General features: G+C 23.8%; 3 protein-coding genes across 3 annotated transcripts; 2 read left to right on the top strand and 1 right to left on the bottom strand.

The window, feature by feature from the left end:
• Window positions 1-34: 34 nt before the first annotated feature.
• LOC105361691 (uncharacterized) lies at window positions 35-928 on the top strand. The gene is made up of 3 exons (XM_011498942.1): window positions 35-112; window positions 283-836; window positions 900-928. Exons 2-3 carry the CDS (start codon window positions 293-295, stop codon window positions 926-928), a joined length of 573 nt encoding a protein of 190 aa, XP_011497244.1. The 5' UTR covers window positions 35-112; window positions 283-292.
• A 451-nt stretch (window positions 929-1,379) lies between these two features.
• Window positions 1,380-2,719, bottom strand: kin17 (kin17 DNA and RNA binding protein). The gene is made up of 2 exons (XM_011498704.1): window positions 2,683-2,719; window positions 1,380-2,615 (listed from the first exon to the last, which is right to left on the bottom strand). The coding sequence occupies exon 2, from the start codon at window positions 2,604-2,606 to the stop codon at window positions 1,395-1,397; it is 1,212 nt and encodes a 403-aa protein (XP_011497006.1). The 5' UTR covers window positions 2,607-2,615; window positions 2,683-2,719; the 3' UTR covers window positions 1,380-1,394.
• A 2,061-nt stretch (window positions 2,720-4,780) lies between these two features.
• Window positions 4,781-14,843, top strand: LOC105361500 (UBA-like domain-containing protein 2-A). The gene is made up of 4 exons (XM_011498703.1): window positions 4,781-5,327; window positions 10,741-10,809; window positions 12,333-12,426; window positions 14,387-14,843. The coding sequence occupies exons 1-4, from the start codon at window positions 5,220-5,222 to the stop codon at window positions 14,557-14,559; spliced, it is 444 nt and encodes a 147-aa protein (XP_011497005.1). The 5' UTR covers window positions 4,781-5,219; the 3' UTR covers window positions 14,560-14,843.
• Window positions 14,844-19,981: the final 5,138 nt, after the last annotated feature.

Raw genomic sequence — 19,981 nt, 5'->3', positions numbered from 1 at the left:
TACTAAGCTGTACAATTGTTTTTAAAGAATTCCATAAGAAGTAAGAAAATAAGATACTATTATTAGAGGTTCTGACTGAAGAAGAAACTTGCGTAAGAAGTAAGAAAATAAGGTACTAAGATTAGAGGTTCTGATTTCAATTTTTGAAAAAATGAATAATTGGATATAAAAAAAATTTGTTTTTAAATTATGTGATTAATATGAATCAAAGTAGATATAACAATAAAATATTTTTATTTAAAAAAAAATTAATTTTATATTAATTTATCTTTAATTTTTTAGAAAAATCATAATGCTAAGTATATTAAAATGCTTTAAAAATAAAATACACCATGTATACTTTACAACAAGCATTTGTCGTCGATATATGAAAATTTCCGAAAAAATGGAAATACTTTTAAAACAATCAGATAAAATACCACAGTCATGTGAACTCATTTATAGACATTCAACTGTGACAACTCTGTCCTTAATGTACCATTCAGTTAACTTTATGACATTTATGACAGTATCACACTTTGCAAATATGTATTACAATGGTTCTTTTTCAGATGTAATAGAATCAAATTTTCAATGCTTTGTAATAATTTTCTTCACAGGATTTATATTTTTAATGGCACAAAAAATACAGCATGGCTTCCCAATTAGAATTTATTACTGTAGTAAAAATAAAAAAAATAAAGCAATTTTTATTGGTAAAATACCATTTACTTCAGAATATTATGAATTTTCTTCAAATTCTCTTATACGAGCATACAAAGAAACTAAATTGCCATGGCATAATCTTTCATTTAACATAAATAATCGTAGAATTTATTTAGTAGAAGATAATTTTAAAACATACAATGATTTTTATAAAATGTTAAAATTCAAAAACTGTTAACTATAAATATGTATAGTATCTACATACGAAAGTAAAAAAACTTAAAATTATAAAATGTTTATTTTATCATGTACAATATATATAATGTTTCATCTATTTTTTTTTATTATTCTAAATATAAAGTATAAATAATAAAGTATGTGTAATATTTTCTGATAATTACATTTTAATGTTAATATACAAATAATAGTTTTTATTCAATTCTTTCTAGATAATTACAAAAACATTTATAATATTCAGTTAATGTATTTATTTTATTAATAAATATTTACAACATTATTAAAAACAATTTTTTATATTTGATATTATATTTTATATTTGATAAAGAATAAAAATATTTTACCTTAAAAAAAAAAATTAAAATAAAGATATTTCAAGTGTAATTGTCAATATATTTTATATACATATATATAAATATAAAATTAACTTTTCTATATTAATTATTTATAAAATATTTTCGATTCTATTATATATTCTTATGCAAGTTCATTTTTAAATTTTGATCAAATAATTAACCAATATATTTGCAAACTTGTTCATAAGGAATCTTTTTTAAAAGTTTTCTTTCATTTTTTAATTCAATATCAACACAAAAATCATTTATTCGAAGATTTTTTATAATTGCTATTTTATCACTATATTTTCCCCACAAAACCATAACTTCTCTACCAATTGATGGAATTACTGTTTCCAAACACTTCTGATCTATCATTATCAAATCTTCTTTTACATTATTGGGTGATTTTAATTTAATCTTACCAACAAATTTATTTAAATCTTTTAATTCTTGTACTACTCCTTTTGCATTATAATATTTTTCTCCATGAGATTTAGAAATAATTTTTACAGATAAACCCACCCTTAACCAACTATTATTTTTATCATTCTCATCTTCGTTATCACTGTAATATCTTCCCTTTTTTGTTAAATTTTTTTTAATTTCTAATAATACTTTACGTTTTAATTTTGATTTATCTTTTTCAGAACTACTTATACTTTTTTTATGAGTTGAAACTTCATTATTTAATTTAATTTCCTTAATATTTAAACATCTGTTGATTGGTAGATTTGAATTTATTAAGAATAATTTTTTTGGTTTCATTTTTATATCTAGAACAATAGGTGAATTATTTCCTAGTCTTTCAAGTGGCTTTAATTCATCTGTTGTTTCACTATTTGATTTACCATCACGTACTTGTTTATTAATAAAATCCATCATTCTTTCTTGATCATCTCTATCCATTTTATCCTTTTTCATTTTTTTTTCTTGGGCTGCTATTGTTTCAGGATCACGATCAATATAAGTAATAAACCAACCTTTTTCTGTCTCATCTACAACACATTTTCCAGATCTACCCAACCATTTAACATAAGCTGTTAATGTCAGCCACATAGTTGCATTCATATGTACATGATTTCTATCAGCAATATATTCTTGATAAACTCTATTAGCAGGAACACGTTTTGTTCCAAATTGTCGTTTTAATAAATTTAAATAACCATGAGAAAATTCTTTAGAAAATTGATCCATATATTTATTTGCATTATCAGCAAAAAGTAGTAATTGCCTATGATGAGATTCAGACAGTGTATGACATTTGAAACCATTCTCATCTCTACATTGTTTTTGACACATTTGACAATACCATCTTAATTTCTGAAGACCCTTTGCTTTAATCTTATTTGCAATATATTTAGGTGTTCCAACTTCATGTTTACCCATCTTTATAAACTAATTAAAATTAAAAATAATATGAATATAAAAATTTTAATATTTGTTCAAAAAATATTTTACTCACAGCTATTTGATATATTTCAGAATATTCTTATATTAAGTAAAATAAAAGAATATATTTCTTTTATATTTTATAACTATTTTATTTATATTTCTAGAATAAAGAAAATATAAATTTACATAATTAAAAAATTAATCCAAGACGATGTTTAACAAAATATCCAACTATTCTTTGGTCTTGCTTTATGTTTGACAAAGCAATATTCATAGTACACCCGTTCAGGCATGAACAATAAAAAGCTAAGTTTAAGCTCTTTCAAATCAGGGTAATATTATAAATTTTTACTGTTGAAAGTATTAATTTAATAAAAAAAAACCCTGTTCTAAAATTATACAGAAATACAATGAATGTTTTTAATTATGATAATAGTAAGTAATTTATTATCAAGAACTCAAACTACAATATTATTGATTTTCTAATTATAATATATAAATTGCAGGAATTGTGATTTACAAATAAATAGAAATATTAAATCAACACAATTTTATCGAAAATAAAAATATAGAAATTAAATCCATTCTGTATACTAGGAATCTGTAATATTAAATGTATTCGTCCATGTAATAAAGACTACTTATATTTTTTATTCTAGTCATTAGTCTAGTGTACGCATATTCAATGTTGTACAAAGATATATTGGCCTGCACTGAGATCAATTGTTTCTGTCTGATCTAAATCTATATCTATATCTAATTTAATATCTATACGTATTAATGATATATCAATGCTTTTATTGTATTCATTTTCAATCAAGATATTAAAACTAATATATTCCCTAAAATTTGTATTCCTTATATTGATATTTTCTGTCAACACGTAACCGTATTGCGATTGTATAAATCTTGAAATATTATACCAAACCTTGTGGAGTCTATTATTCATCTTTAAAAGTTCACAATAGTAACTGACCATCATTGTTTTTATTTTCATTTAAAACGAAGATGTTAATTTTAGGAAAATTAAATTTTATAAACTTTTTTGTTACTCCAGTTTAAAAAAAATAATTTTATGATTTATATTTCTATTGTTTCATACATATATTTTATCTAAATTTAGTTAAAATATTTCAATTTTTATTTATTATTTTTATTATACACATTCTTTATAGAGGTCATATTAATTAAATAATATGAAATTAGACATTTTTTCTGCTTGTTCCGTGCCCTCTGTAGTTATACTATTTCAAGTATTTTTTAATAAACACTGTTTTCAAAGTAACTATGAAACAAGTCTTCAAAACTACTAGCAACAAATGAAAAATGCCATCGAGAATTTAAATGAGATTAGTGAATACATTAAGTTTCATTAAGAGAATACAGCTTTCACCATCAGTTTTGTACATTTATTCCTATATAAATCATGATTTTGCACCAGTTGTGCTTCATTTTTTATATCTTCATGTATTTAAATATTGAAAATTTTTTTTTAAGATTTTATTAAGGTAAAATTTTTCTCTGTTATCCCTTTCTTAATTATGATGTTAATAATAAACTAATAATTAAAAAAATGGAAGATTTACAAAAATAGATTGTATTTATCGCACGTTTTCCGACAAAAATACATTTGTATGAAATAAGTAAAACTTATAACATAACAATATTCAATTATTTATCCATTATTTTATTATGTAGAAAATATAATATTAATGATGTTCTTAGTATGTAAATTTAACCAGTTTAAATTTATTTAAATTTAAATTAAAAAAACAATGTAAAAATGTAAACCTAAACACGGTAAAATGCGCACGTTCTTGGAAGGTTACACTACACTACATTGTTCTTTCCGATTATATGCGCATATTCTGTATATACTTGATTTGTTCGGCAACATCATCATCATTGTCATTTTCGTTATTGTAACTTTTGCTTTTTAGTTGCAAACAAACCATTACATAATATCTCTCGCATTTTCATATCAGAAAATAAATTGAATTATCATATTGTTATGTAGATATAACATTTTATTCGATAACGTATTTTAATCTCAATCAAATTTTTGTTCCTTCTATTTCAGAAAGCAAGAGAAATATAGAACCATTGCCATGCGCATGTGTTAATTTTTTTGCTGTAGTGCACACAAAGTTAATATCTATAATCACTAACATCGCATTCATCATAACGAGGTGTTTTCATTCGCTTGGTACGTTTATCTTCTATATGTATAGTATCGTTTTTGTTTGTCCCGATATATATCTTATGCATTAGAAACGATCGCACAATAAAAATATAACTCAAAGTCGTTGGTTATTATGCGATATTATTGACAAAACTTATGCCGATTGCAATAATAATTGAATAATACAAGACGTTAAAGTTCTACTTACTATATGACCAGACGGAAACAATATAAACAAGAGCCTGAGAATATACATTAATATTTGTAGAAATTATTCATTACAATAATATGTCGATTTTATGAAAGGCAAGAAAAGATTCTGAATAATTACGGAATAAGTAAAGTTTGATGTGATCGTCATCGTTCTCGTTGGCGTCGCTAACAAGAATAGTGTGCCAAGTAGTGAAAAGCGAAGCAAAGGCAAAATGGACGCCTTGCGTGAGCAGGTGATGATCAATCAATTTATGCTGGCTGCCGGTTGTGCTAGGGAACAAGCCAAACAATTGTTGCAGGCAGCACATTGGCAATTTGAGGTAAGTTGGTTTATATTTATCACTCACGATTCTCAAAAACCTATTGATAATGTTATTTCATACGTTTTTTCCTTTATTTGCAATAATAGTAACATGCTAGTTCATTATTACTTTATTATGTATGAATAAATTATAAAATAATATTTACTTTCATTAATTTATTTCCATATACGCACGTATATACAGTATTCGAGAATGCATTGCATATATATATATATATATATATATATATGTATATAGTTATATCAGACCAAAATTAATATTATACTAGATAGAATAATATTTAGTGTTAAAAACAAGCCAATACATATTTCTTTCTTTAATCATTATTAATTCAATTTAAAACAAATATATAAATATATTTTATTAAATTACTAGTGTAAATTTTTAATCCATTATTTTATTTTTTGTTTGTTAGTATGTTTTAAATTTTATTGTTTTACCTCGCAATGATAATTAAGGTAATATACTTTTTATCTATTATTTAGAATTCTTTAATATTTACTATTTTGTTTAGTGTTTTATAATTATTGTTTTGTTTCTGCTGTGTTAAATTGAATGTCATTATGAAACCGACTGCATATGAAGTTGCTTGTGCCTTTTTTTATGTATGTTGTTGTCAATTGTGTTTTCATATAACAATGCCAGGATAAAATGGATGATGCTCAAATGTGAAATTACTAAAAATTCATTGTGCTTGCCTTGTTTGCCATTCATCTGGTGTGGCTATGTTGTATATTGTTTTAACTTGTTTTAAATGTATCTTTATTAATTTTAATTACCAATACTTGAATTATCTTACCTTTCTTTGATACACTTAATATTATAAAATTTTGACAATTAGTAAAGTATTAATTTTTAAACATTTTTATACATTTTTCCTTTCATCATAATTTAATAAGATATAATTTTATAGATTCTATGATTTAAGAATATATTATACTCGTTTAAAATTATTTTTTATAGAAATGTCAATCAAAATAGAAATGTATTATTATATTCTATAAATATATTTTTAATTTTTTCACAAAATTTATTTATGAAAACTTAAATTTTAAAGTAATGGATTATTTGTGATACAAATACACTTTCAATAATTTGTTGATGTATTTTTACAGAAATTATATACTTCGTTAATTTATCAAATTATTTAATTTCTTCGTAATTTTAATGAAGATTTTATAGTAATTAATCAATAATGTAATATTAGAGACAATATAACTAATAGAGTGAAAAATATGAATTATGCTTATTTTCTTTATTTTCAGATTTGTGATAATCATATATTATATATTAATTTAATATAAAAGTTACAATTACAATAAAATTATTTTATTATAACACAATATATTTTACTTAATGATTATTTTAACTCAATGATCCAATAGATTTAGCATTTTCTGTTATTAAATCGTATATTTAATTAAATTTAAAAAATAAATTTTTTTTTAATTTTCGTAACACTTGATCTATCTTATTCATTCTTCTTTTTTAATTTTCATTATAAAAATTAATTTAAATGAATAGAAATAAATTTATTATTAAAATTATTTATTTATTTTTATCTTTAAAAGGAAATTATGAGTATAAATGTTTGTGTAAATAAAAAAACAAAAATAATGCAGATGTTATTAAATTAATAATTCTTTTTTGTAAACTATTCTCTATTTTTTAATAATTTTCATGATTCACCAATGAATTTTTAGAAATTTAAATATGTGAAATTTTTCGAAATACATTTTTAGCTTATACGTTATATATTACGTTGTATATTGCAGGAGTGTCAATTAATAATTGAACTTTTTGTTAATTACTTAATAATACGAACATTTATTAACTACAATAAATGATTTACTTTATGGTTAATCTAAAATGTATTATTATAACTATTTAAATTATATAAAATCATTTAATTTATTAAAATTAAAATAGTTTATTACAGAAAAGTATTTTTCGGTTGTAAATGTGAGCAATCTTTGCAATATAAAATTTGTTTATAAGTTATATACAAATTTATAAGTAAGATTACAAATATGTGATGTTTTTGTGTTTTCTTAAAAATATAAAGAATATGTACCAAGTACTTAGTTATTTTACTACTTAAGACAAATGGAACCCTATAAATATCTATAAGCGTTGAACAAATTTTTGTCTATTATTCTACACCTTTATAATAAAATTGGGATACTTTACTTTTTTTTTAAGAAAAGAACAATAGGAAAGATTATTCGATTGATCATTAAAAAAAAAGAAAGAATTGTAAAACCAATTCATTAAGTTATTTGTGCTGTCTGCACTGAATTGTTTGAAGGTATTCAAGCATACAAATGCAAGCATATATTCGCACGTAATAATATGTGAAAGATCTGCGAGTTATATAGTTTTTTACTTCAAATATTTTTCTGTAGAACACCGTCATCGATTATCCGTGTAATTATATTAATTTTTTGTATGATCATTAACTTAAAAGCATTTAAGTAACATATCGTTTAAACATATATTTATGATATGAACTTTTTCAATATGGGATCTCAAACATGTTTGAGATATTTGTATAAAATAACATGCAATAAAGTACTAGTTTATTCAAACATATTAACTTATTTAAAGAAATTTGTCGATGCTGACATAATTTATGATTAGGGATGTTTAAACTTAATATAAATTTAATAAAAAAAATTCAATATATAATTACTGACTGGAAAGACCATTTGCTTTTATATTATTAAAAATTTAATCTTATAAGAAACGAATCATAAAATCTAAAAAATTATAGTATATTTTTATAATGAAATTTTTTAAGTCTATTTATATACTGAATATTTTATTATTAAGTAATTATACAATGTAGCCAAATACTTGTATTCAATAATTACTTAAATTTTAGCTAAAAAAACTGAGATTATAATGTTAAATGTAATTTGTCTAATTCTATATTGAAGTGATCTTGGTTTCTGACAAGACAATATTTAAGTTATGATATCTATCACCTCGAAATTCCTGTTAATATTTTAGATGTCCTGAATTAAAAGCTGTTAATACTATTCAAAGGTACAATTACATTTATGACAGTTAATTTACAAATAAAAATATATTTTTCAAAAGATTACATAAATACCAAATTTATTATTCTGATATTATGAATATACATATTATCTATATATGATTAATCTGTCCACTTATGTTATCTTATACTTTATCTATTTTTTCTATAATATTAATATTTATTTTATATAGATATTTATTTTAAATAGAAGATTTTATATATTTTATATAGAAATTTATTGTATATATTTAATGAAATATATAGTACAATAAAAATATTATTAATGTAATTAAATACAGTTAACGTTAAATTATATTATTTAATTAAGATTAATTGATATACAATTTATTTATAAAATAAAATGTTGCATCTGTGATAGGACTCATAACAATTATTTTGTCATATAATTTTATATTTTAATACACAAATATTGAAAGAAAATTACTTTTTTTTATTTTCACTCTTTTAATGTTTTTTTTTAGAACGTAGATCTATATTAAAGAATAAATACTCTTTAACTTCCAAAATATAAAAATTATTTTTTATAATTTAAAGATTTTGCGTCTACAAGATTTATTAGTGGAATACTATAAGTAATAAGTTTATTATAGCTTAAACAATTTTACTTTACAATTATGTATCTAATTAATTTTATTATGCATTAATTATATCTGTATTTTTATATGTACATCAATTGTATTTTTAAGTTCCATTATCGATCAAAATATCTATTATATTTATCGTATAAAGTAGAATAATGTTTATATAATTAAGTAAATATATTACAGTCGAAACGAAAAAATGCTCATGTGATTTAACTGATGAAAACTAATGAAAATAAATTTCGTAAAAAATTTCCTTTATTTCATTATTCACACTGCAATCATATATTTTCCTTGAATTTAAAAATTTCTACTTTATCATTATCACACAACCGTTTGTGTGTATTTAAATATTAAATAAATTAGATTATATAACTACATATATTGTTTAATTTTTGGTATACATTTTACATTGATATAATACATAATAGTGTATCTAATAGGTGTAATGCACAATGTTAATCGTACACTTAAAATATTTTTTACTATTATTAATATAGTTACTTAGTACACTTTGCATTACATACGTTTGCATAATATACAATAACTACGAAACATACTTCCTTTTGATGAAAGTCATAAGAGAATAATATAGAAGTGTGCGCGACGTTGCTAGATATCTGATCTCTTAGGATACATTTTCTTAGTGTTTAAAGACAAATATATGTTACTTATAGTAGAAGGTACATTTGAAAATTGTTAAGTCATTATAGACAACTTGAATAAGATAAAATTTTTTAAGTGTCCTCTTATATCACGATATTTAAAATGGGATAAAGCGATGTTTTTTTATGTATGTTGATTTTCCTTATTAATGAAATTTAGCTAAGCTATTAATGATACATATTAATAAAAATAATTTTAATATTGTTTCCATTTTCTATTGAAAAATTTAAAACCTTTGTTTCTCATATTTGGCTGACTCTCCTTGTTGACGACTTGAAAATATTTAAATATGTGATGAATTCTCTGTTATTTATTTATATATATTTATTTTTCTAACATTATCAAACGGAAGTACTGAACAATGAATTCATTCTTCTTTTAAAGATAATTTACAATTTGAGAAAGAATGATAAATGAAATTTATAAATATTCATTAGATACTTTCAATTAATTTTTAACCTTCGATCTCATAACCAAAATATATAATACATGTCATTTAAAAATGTTCATCATTAATTAAATAAAATTTATTTTACTTATATTTTAATTCCAAAATATAAGATTATCAAATAAATTGCATCGTTTTAAAATGAATATGCTATTAATAAAATGATAAGTGTTTAGATATATTAAAAAATCATATATTAACAATTTTTAATCATGCTTACTTATTGTATCTTTTCAACAATATTATAAACAATATTTTGTTAAATGGTGAAATTTATTGTATAGTACGAAATATATAGTATACATCTTATAAATTCATCTTCATAATATATAAATTAATTGTATATTATGATAATATTATGATAATAAATTCTTGAACAATCTTGATTTCTGATAGATGTATTTAAAATAATAATAATAGTTATTATTATTTATCTTGATAAAACATAACTATTTTAAGATTAATTTAAACTAGTAACTTAATCTTTTTAATCATTTCCTAAATGACTTTTATTCTATTTTATCAGACGCTATAAAATTACAATATAAATATTTTATATCTGCATTACGGTGTTTCATGCGATTTATTTTCACTTAAAGATTGTGATGAGTATTTCAAGATTCAAATTTTAATTTTTGTTTGTCCTTTTAGACAGCTCTTAGTATCTTTTTTCAAGAGGCCGCGATTCCTTCGTGTGGTCAAGGTACACATTTTGGACAGGTGAGTAAAAAAATTGGTTAGAATTAAATTAATTTTTTTTTACGAAAGCTTTTCCAGTAGTTATAGTCAATTATATTTTGATTTACAATATTTTTATATAAGCTTTTAAGACTGAATTATATAAACCATTACTATATATAATAATAAATATTAAGTGTATATGAAATTTGATAATTTTTAAAGATAAAATAATATTGTAATTAATTATTTTCTTTTATATATTGTTCATATTGTTGTTATTAACTTCTATTTTATATTTCTTATATAAATATAATAATGTAATAAATTTATCTAATAAATGGAAAAAGTAATACAGTATTGTATTCACTATTTTATTCATTTAAATCTTAATTTTAATACATAAAATTATATATAATTAATTGTAACATCTTTAACTGAATAAAATCATATTTTTGCCTATCTTTTATGTTATTTCATATATGTCCATTATACATTTTTAACTTAAAATTATGTGTGAACTTCGTGCTCATTCCTCATGCTTATTTTTATTCTAATACACCATAAATATTGTTTTGTTATTCTATTTAAATTATGTATTTTATTGTATTCTATTATACTAAACTTTTGCTCGAAGTAGATTGTACAAAAAGTTCGCCCGTTATTATACCTGTTTTATTAAATATTTTCATTCTGAAATAAAAGATCGAATGCAACAATTGTAAATTGTGGAGTACTTAATTTGACAACAAGTTACGACTAGAAATTTATGCATATTTGTGTGCAGATTCGTCGTTTTCATAGATATGATCGACTTACAATTGACAATCATAAAGTAAAACCAACTAAATCGGAAGCTGAATAACCTTTCATGCATTGAGGGGTTTCTATTATACGACTTTCATGTTCATCATTTTTTTGTTTATATTTGGATTATTATTGCGCTTACGTAATTATCAGTATCAAATATTAAATGCATTTTGAACGTTTTTTTTTCCCTCAAACTTTTGTATATTTTATTTTTTTTTATTTACTACTTAAGACATCCTATTAATACGATTGGCGAAGCTGTTTTTGACTAATCATTTTTTTTTATTTATCAATATATTGTCTGTATTTTCTGTACGTATCATTTTTCAGTTTATTGTTTGAAATTTGTAATATACACTTGTTGATAATTCTAATATTTCGACTATACAATATTATTATTTTCGATTTTGAAAAATTTCTTGACATAGATATGTAATATCCTTTACTTTGATGTATAAGAAGATATGTTTTATATTAGATTTTAAATAATATATTATCATAAAAAGACCAGTTCTACTTGATTAAATTCTAGATTTTAGCGAATAACATTAGTTGATATTTTAAAGGTATCACATGTTCAAATTCTGTTTAATAATCTAATAGAATATGTATAATGAATGATATATAATAGTAAACTCGAGAATTAAATAAATAAAAGGAAGTTATTTATATGTCCATTACTTATATATTGACAATGTAATTATTTTTATAGTTCATTCATGGTGCTCTAAAGTTGTTAACAAATTCGTTTTCAGATAACGCCATGCAATACACCTGCAACTCCACCAAATTTTCCTGACGCTTTACTCGCTTTTTCGAAAATGTCAGCCGGAGAAAAGACACCATCTGGTAAGTGATCCAAACTTAAAATTAAATACACGTATCAATAATTGTATCTTTATACAATAAAATAAAAATATTAATCATAGCTTGCAATTATATTATATTAATTTAGTAATATATGCTATATATTAAGAATTATATATATATATATATATATATATTTATAAATTATTTTTATTTTTTAGTAATTACAAAACTGTATTATTGTACAATACAGTTTGAAATTATTGAAATTTGAAAAGTATTAATACTTAAAAAAATCATTGTATAGTATATACTTAATAGATAATTTTTAGTATAAACTTAAACAGCGTTGTTAAAGTAAATATTAAAATGCAGAATCCGTTAAAAAACATTAACTACATATTCCAAAATACATAAAAAAATATTTGAAGGTAAGAAATGTGCTTACAAAGCTTATATAAAAATATTTATAATTAACATGAACATTTTAATTTTTTTATTCGTGTCATTACGTAATGTAAAGTTTGTTCTACTATTATTCAAAATATAAAAATCTTTTCTGTATTATCCTTTAACTTACAACCTAATAAGAATGAATAACGATGTAGATTATTTTTCTGATAATTGCTACATACGCTAAATTTAGATTTAATAAATCAGTTTTTAATGTAAAAAATTCTTTCTACTATTGAAACATTGTATTCATTTCTGTTCAATCATTTTTAAACACAATTTAAATTATAATTATTATTTATACATAATATTTATTCAGTACTGGAAACAATATTATTGCATTTTTGCTTACATATATTATCAGATTAAAAATATTTAAATTTTTCACTTATAATTTGCGTTAATTGACAGAAAATTACATAATTTGTTTATAGTTATTATATATGATGTATTATAAATAAAAAATATAAGTTGCAAATAATATATTTTATTCAATATATTGATCCAAAGAAAATGTCTACATATTTATGCTGCAACTACAGTAATTGATGTAATATATATATATATACACAAAAGTCGTGCTTTAATACAAAAATCTTATTATTATTCTACTTTACGTAATATAGATGTTTAAAATTTTTGTATTTATGTTGAATTAAGAACTTGATTTTTACTTGTAATTTTAATTAAAAATTAAATATTTAAAATTAAGAAATTAAATTTTGTTCCATATTTTTAACTTTTCCAACACATTCATTATTTGTTAATTAATAAAATTTCTTTGTATAAAAATGTTAAGATTCGTGTCTTCACATTATTTATAGAATTTTAATAAAATTATGGCTTTATAAAATATATGATTTATTTAAATATTTAAGGAAATTATACCGTAATTAATTGTTATTGATTTCCTTACTTTGCTTTCTTTAATAGTTAAGTAAATTAATATTACTAATTTCTTAATTTTTTATTTTTGGTTTTGAAAAATTACAGATTATATATTTTACATGTTGAGACTACTAGCAATTGTATCAACAAAAAAAATTTTAAATGTGAGTTAGAAATATATATTTATACATATCTATATTTTAATAAATAAATAAATTGTCATTCATATAGAAAAGTAGTTGATATTGATAGGTAATCAAACATCTTCTTTCTATTTTTTATTCGAAAGTGAATTTATTAATTATATTATTTATATAATAGTTCAAATATTAAAAACAGTAAAGTACATTATTTCAAAATAAATTTTCATTTAAAAAAATGTTTCCTTTTTTGGAATATATAATTATTATAAAATTCAAATAACTCTTAATATTAGTCATTTTTATTGAAAATTTTAGTTTTTAACGAAGTAGTAAATAAATTAAAATCTATATAGATATTTTTATAGATAGATTTTATTTTAATTATATTATTTCATTTGTTATTTACGTATACTTGTATATGTGTATGTATATATGTTTATATGTATGTGTGTATATATATATATATATATATATATACATTGGTAATAATAACTTGTTTACGTTGATTTTATTTGCAGATTTGTCACCGATTCAAAATGGACTTCACTTGAGTCAGCAGCAGACACAAACAGCTTCCTCAGCAGTTCAGCGGTGTAGTAGCATGTCAAGCAATCATATGCAACACCATCACCATCACCAACAGTCACCTGCTGCTCAGCAACAATTCGGCATGGGTGAGCCTCAGAGATAAGGTTACTCATCATGGCGAGGGAGCACCACTCGCCTGCATATCATTATGAGCATTATTAATATCGCCATCATCGTTATCATGATCAAGGGTGTAATTATAGTTGTAATCACGATGAATGTAGCTGATCTGCTAGCAATGGCCATCTGAAGTAAAGTTATCTTGCGTTAATTACCTGAAAAATTGGCCAAGTCCAAGCGCTCAAAAAGTACAGTGTGAATGAGCGGGTGCTTAATTCTTTGTACATCTTCATTTTGGTGGTAGCGCTTAACATTGAAGCTCCGTTCTAAGGAATTATCACGACATCTGTTCTATCGGTATATACAAAATCGTAGATCAATAACAATACTTATACAAAGTATATATTCACTCACTCATTCTACACGCAGTAAACATATATTACACAAATTTTTTGTTGAATATCAACAATGTATATATCACAATAAGATCACCTACGCAATTCGTGCCATGTATCTTATTGACCAAGAACGATAAAAATGAATGCAACAATGATTCCCCTTTTATAAAAGTTTTTATTTAATGTTTTCATTATCTTGCTTACATAATGTATTGATTTTTTATTCTATGCTGAAAAGCGCTAGTCCCCAATAGACAATTGAAATATACAGTAAACCAATGTCTTAAATACACATTTGTTTGTTTATTCATGGCTTCTATCATATTGCGACTTAAAAGGATATAATGTTTCCTTTTAAACCGGTGATAGAATCATGAGAAGAAAAAAATGTGATAAATGCAATGTATCATGTCCTAGAGTTTATGATAAATTTTTGGAGTGAGTGTAATAAACATTTCTTCATTTGTAATAATGATAAAGTTGTTTGATTATCGGTTAACATTACTATTATTTTAATCAAATGACAAAGATTCACCCTTGAAATAATGTTTTTATTAATAAATAGCACAGCATAACTAGTAATGAATTATAGATTATTTTCGTTTATGTTAAATGAAAATGCTTTTTATAATACTGTACATCTCTATTATTATGCAGTTTAAAATTATTTTACATACTCTTATTACACGACTTAAAATTTAAAATAGATAGTGATACTGAATTTTCTCGAAAGTTTATTGTTTTACAAATAATTGCAATATATTAAATTTAAAATAGAAAAATAAAGATTAAGTTTTGAAAAATAAAGTTATGAAATACAAATGTCTGCAATTATTATATATTTTGTTACTATAAGATAAATTGTTTGAATTCAATTTGAAATATTTATGTTTATATTTTGACTTCTAAAGGCTTTGGTCATTAAGTAAACGTCAAATTGTTAATAAAATTTTGTTTTTAAACGAATAAGCTATTTTAATCCCTGAATAATTAATTTGAAATTTTCTTATTGGTTGAAAAAGAAAATCATTCAAAAAGTTATTGTTATAAATTTTTCGTCATTACACAAATTTCTGTATTTTATATAAGTACATTGACGACTTTTGAAAATTTGATGGTTTGAATGAGATTTTTGGTCACAAATAAACGAATAATCATAATGAGTCATAAATAAAAATATGTATAAAAATTTACAAATTTATAATATACATGGTAAAGTTTTTTTATTGTACCGAACTAAAATTAATCTTAAAATATAAAGTATTAATTGGTTTATTTCTTTATTTGTTTTAATATAAAATAAAAACAATTATTGTATTTAAATTGCCAGGTTAAAACAAATTTAATAAGGAATTCTATTCATATTTGATTTTGTTAAAAATCAAGTTTTATTTCAATATATACTTAATCTTATACAATGTATTTTTTTTTATGAAATTAAGATATGCATTGATAAATAAGTTATTCAAAAAAATTTTCATATTAAACGAACTCAGAATAAATGTTTATTGTTACTAAAGAATAAATTATCTTGAGAATATCCGCCCTGTTTTTAAAAAATAAATGTTACTCGTGGTAACATGAACCATACGAATGTTACGTTGTGAAAAGTTTTACGAGAAACCGTTATTGCTAATTCCAGATGAAGGATTTACATATACTTTATGTATGATTTACATATAGTTATGTATATGCACATAACACGATAAAAGCACATATCTTGTCGTAAATCTTTATGGTATGAACAGTTGCTTTTTAATTAACAAATATGAAGGATGTTTTTTAAATAATTTTGATGTGTTATTATTAAAAATTTTAAAGTTTATGATTTTCTTTAAATATATGTAATAAGTTTTTCATTGATCATTTCATAAAAATAACTTTACTTTCAAAATTATTTATGTTTAGAAATATTTATGCTCCTAATTTAATACAAATGAAAAAATTATTTTTTAAACTTCAGGAGTTTTACAGTATGTTAACTTCGAATTATTAAAAAAATATGAATGCGATTTTATAAATAAACTAATAAAATATTGAATATAAGTAATAAAATTCTTTTACAATTTATACAATATAATAACATTTTTACATAATGGTTAACATATGTTATCAAACACATAGTATGCAAAATAAGTTTCTTTTTTCTTAATAAATTAATTATTTAAACACAAAAATTTAAAGAATGTCATCAAATTTCATTAACTACTAAATAATAAAAACATTTAAATATTATAATAAAAAAACAATGTTTTATTATTCATTGTATTGGAACAAAATTATTAAAAGGTAGGTATTAAGTTTAAATAAAGGTGTATTTTAATAATAAATAAAAATCTTTTTAATGAAAACAAATATGTTATATAAATAAAATTAGTCTTAAAAATAATTAAAATATACATTTATTGCAAAATCTTTTGACGAAATTTGTATATTTTGATAAATTTATTAAATAGAGGACAATCAATTTTATCATTGAAATAATGTACATAAAAATATTCTTAGACAAACGATTATTTTCAGAAGTGAATAATTTAAATTTAATCGGTTGAATATATATATGTAAAATCATCAAAATTGCAATAGCATATTTAAAAAATTCTTTTTGATGTTAGTTATTCTCTAATTTTAATAATATGATAAAGGAACGAGATTTAAGTAGATATTTAGTATATTATATTTAATATAACAGTTGTTCGATTTTAAAGGTTTAGTTTATGGCTCGAACTACCAATTAAATAGTTCAGTGGATTAGTCTCTCGGCAGGATAACTTCAAAGGAAATTATAAGTGATAAGGCTGAAAAATATTATGTATTTAGTAAAAACAATGTTTATTGTTTGTAAATGATTATAATAATATTGCACCGTTGTGTAGAGAGAGATGATTCTATCGAAGTAATGAGGGTGTGTTCTTGTATACTTGATTATTGTAGTTCTATGGATATGACTCAGTATCTTGAAGTTGAAGTAATGCTGATGTTGTAAATATCAACTGGTATAGTCAATCAATCATGCTTATGAGGTAGCATGAGAAGATGGTAGTTGAATCAAGTATGCTTGATGAATGAATAATTATACTTGATGTGGTGTAAGATGTTTAATGGAATTTATTTAGTAATCATTTGTGTCTTGAATTATGCAAGGGGACAGTAGAAGAATCTAGTCACAGGTAAGAGTAATTAATGGTAAGATTTCTAACTCGTGAAGGATTTAATAATCTGTATTTATAATCTATTAGTCGATCTGTTGTTGTCCTTCTTTGACAATGTGTGTGAACCACAGTGACTCTTGCGTCAGCTGTCGAGGGTTAGTTCGAGAGAGCGTAAGTGTGCCCTGTTTGTGCTAGCGGGCCTGTACGATGTCGAGGGATCAGTTCGAGAGAGCGTAAGTGTGCTCAATCGACTATAGCGCGAGATGTGACTTGTTTATTTATTAATATAAAGGTGTACCCGGTGAAATGCAGGCAAGGTGTATTAGTTGCTGTGTAATTGATGTCCCCCTTGATTACTATTCCATTGGCTTGACTGTAAAATCACTGCCTAACCCGCTGATTTCTTTTTAATGATGCACGTGTATTTTTAACTAGGCTGCCGAAAATATGGCCATGCGTCGTCTTCACAGTATACTAAAAACACTGAGCGGCAGTTATGCTTGAGTGAGCGTGAAGTGATATTACAAATGAGCCCTTTGAATACGCACACGAACCGAAGGCTTGATCGTTCCGTGGCGGCTCTGCTGAAAATACCGACCGTTCCATGGCGGTCCTGCTGAGGGCAGATCGTGACCCGTGTGCCATGGCTTCTTTTGGTAGATGATTGAATCGGTTCACTATGGTCGGTCATTGCGGTCGGGTCACGGCAAGATGTTAGCCGCAAGCGCAGTTGAGCGAGGGTGTTTCAGGAAGAGGTCGAGGCACGCCGCGTGCGTCCTTTATATAGCCACGTGGCGGCTCACTTAGCTGGCAACAAGGCATCATCGTTGTTGCACTAATTTTTACACGAGGCGTCGAAGGAAAAATCTAGAACCTTCGAGAATGTTCGACGAGAGAAAAGTAGGAGTAATACCCTTGGGTGATCTTATAGTATATTATATTTCGGGTCGTAAACTTGCTTGGACTTGCCGAGTTTTGTTTGGAAACATTCGCTGAAGTGCGCGTCCCGGTCCGCACGTGCGTGCCAATCTAGGCGCACATGCTGTACGCCGGACAGCGCGTATGACCTTTCTTTTGTTTGAAATTCATGGGACTGCATCAATCCCGAACAACAGTATTATAGTTACAAATAATATTTTCTTACATCTTTCTATCTCTCAGCCACTTTTCTAAGTGTACACTTTACACTTTTTTGTACCTGTTCACTGTTTAATTTTACAGTTTATATATTATCATACACCAAACATAACAAAATATAAATATTACTTCGTTAAATTAAGCATTGCGTAAATATCATCAAAACATTTTTAACTTTAAATATAATTTAGAATATTACATTGTATATTTTTAATATCCGGGCTAATTTAAGAGATGACAATTAACAGTTACACGGGAATTACAAGAACAATATTAAATAATTAATAATGATACTATTTTTGTTTGTAATAAATTTTATGTTGTCAATATTGTTCGAGAGTGAATAGAAACATTGAAGCAACGACTAGCGGGGGCAGCCAAGGGCTATCTCAAGAAAAGTTCAGTTCGAAAGGAGCTATTCTACAGAGAAGCACTAGGTCAGGAAGGAACTTTACGCTCTCGTACGAAATGGTATGTTAGTGACCAAAGTACTTGCGGAGATCTACTGACTAGAAGAAGATACATCAATCTTAGTATTTTCCGTCGACGGGACACCGATCACGCACGCTTGAGTTATCGCGTGCACCTTGTGGTCAACTTGATGCTATCACTTCACTTACTAGAGGAGCGGCGACCACACACGCTAGTGCTTTGCCGCATGCTTTGTGGTAAATCACTCAACCCACGATCAGATCTAGATACTGCATCACAGGTGAGTACACTGTCCGCGCAGCCTCATTACGTTTTTGCTCGCCGATGGCAATGATCGACACAAACT

This window comes from Ceratosolen solmsi, unplaced genomic scaffold, assembly GCF_000503995.2.
Source record: "Ceratosolen solmsi marchali unplaced genomic scaffold, CerSol_1.0 scaffold30, whole genome shotgun sequence".
NCBI classification, from domain to species: Eukaryota; Metazoa; Arthropoda; class Insecta; order Hymenoptera; family Agaonidae; genus Ceratosolen; species Ceratosolen solmsi.
This window is presented reverse-complemented; position numbering and strand designations above follow the sequence as displayed.

Bases quoted from the DNA above. Each gene is read 5' to 3' on its own strand.
- LOC105361691 (XM_011498942.1), top strand. From the start codon at position 293: ATGCTAAGTATATTAAAATGCTTTAAAAATAAAATACACCATGTATAC. The intron at 837-899 runs AAACATACAATG...AAATATGTATAG, and splicing joins TTTAGTAGAAGATAATTTTA to TATCTACATACGAAAGTAAA.
- kin17 (XM_011498704.1), bottom strand. From the start codon at position 2,606: ATGGGTAAACATGAAGTTGGAACACCTAAATATATTGCAAATAAGATT.
- LOC105361500 (XM_011498703.1), top strand. From the start codon at position 5,220: ATGGACGCCTTGCGTGAGCAGGTGATGATCAATCAATTTATGCTGGCT. The intron at 5,328-10,740 runs GTAAGTTGGTTT...TTGTCCTTTTAG, and splicing joins CAGCACATTGGCAATTTGAG to ACAGCTCTTAGTATCTTTTT. The intron at 10,810-12,332 runs GTGAGTAAAAAA...ATTCGTTTTCAG, and splicing joins AAGGTACACATTTTGGACAG to ATAACGCCATGCAATACACC.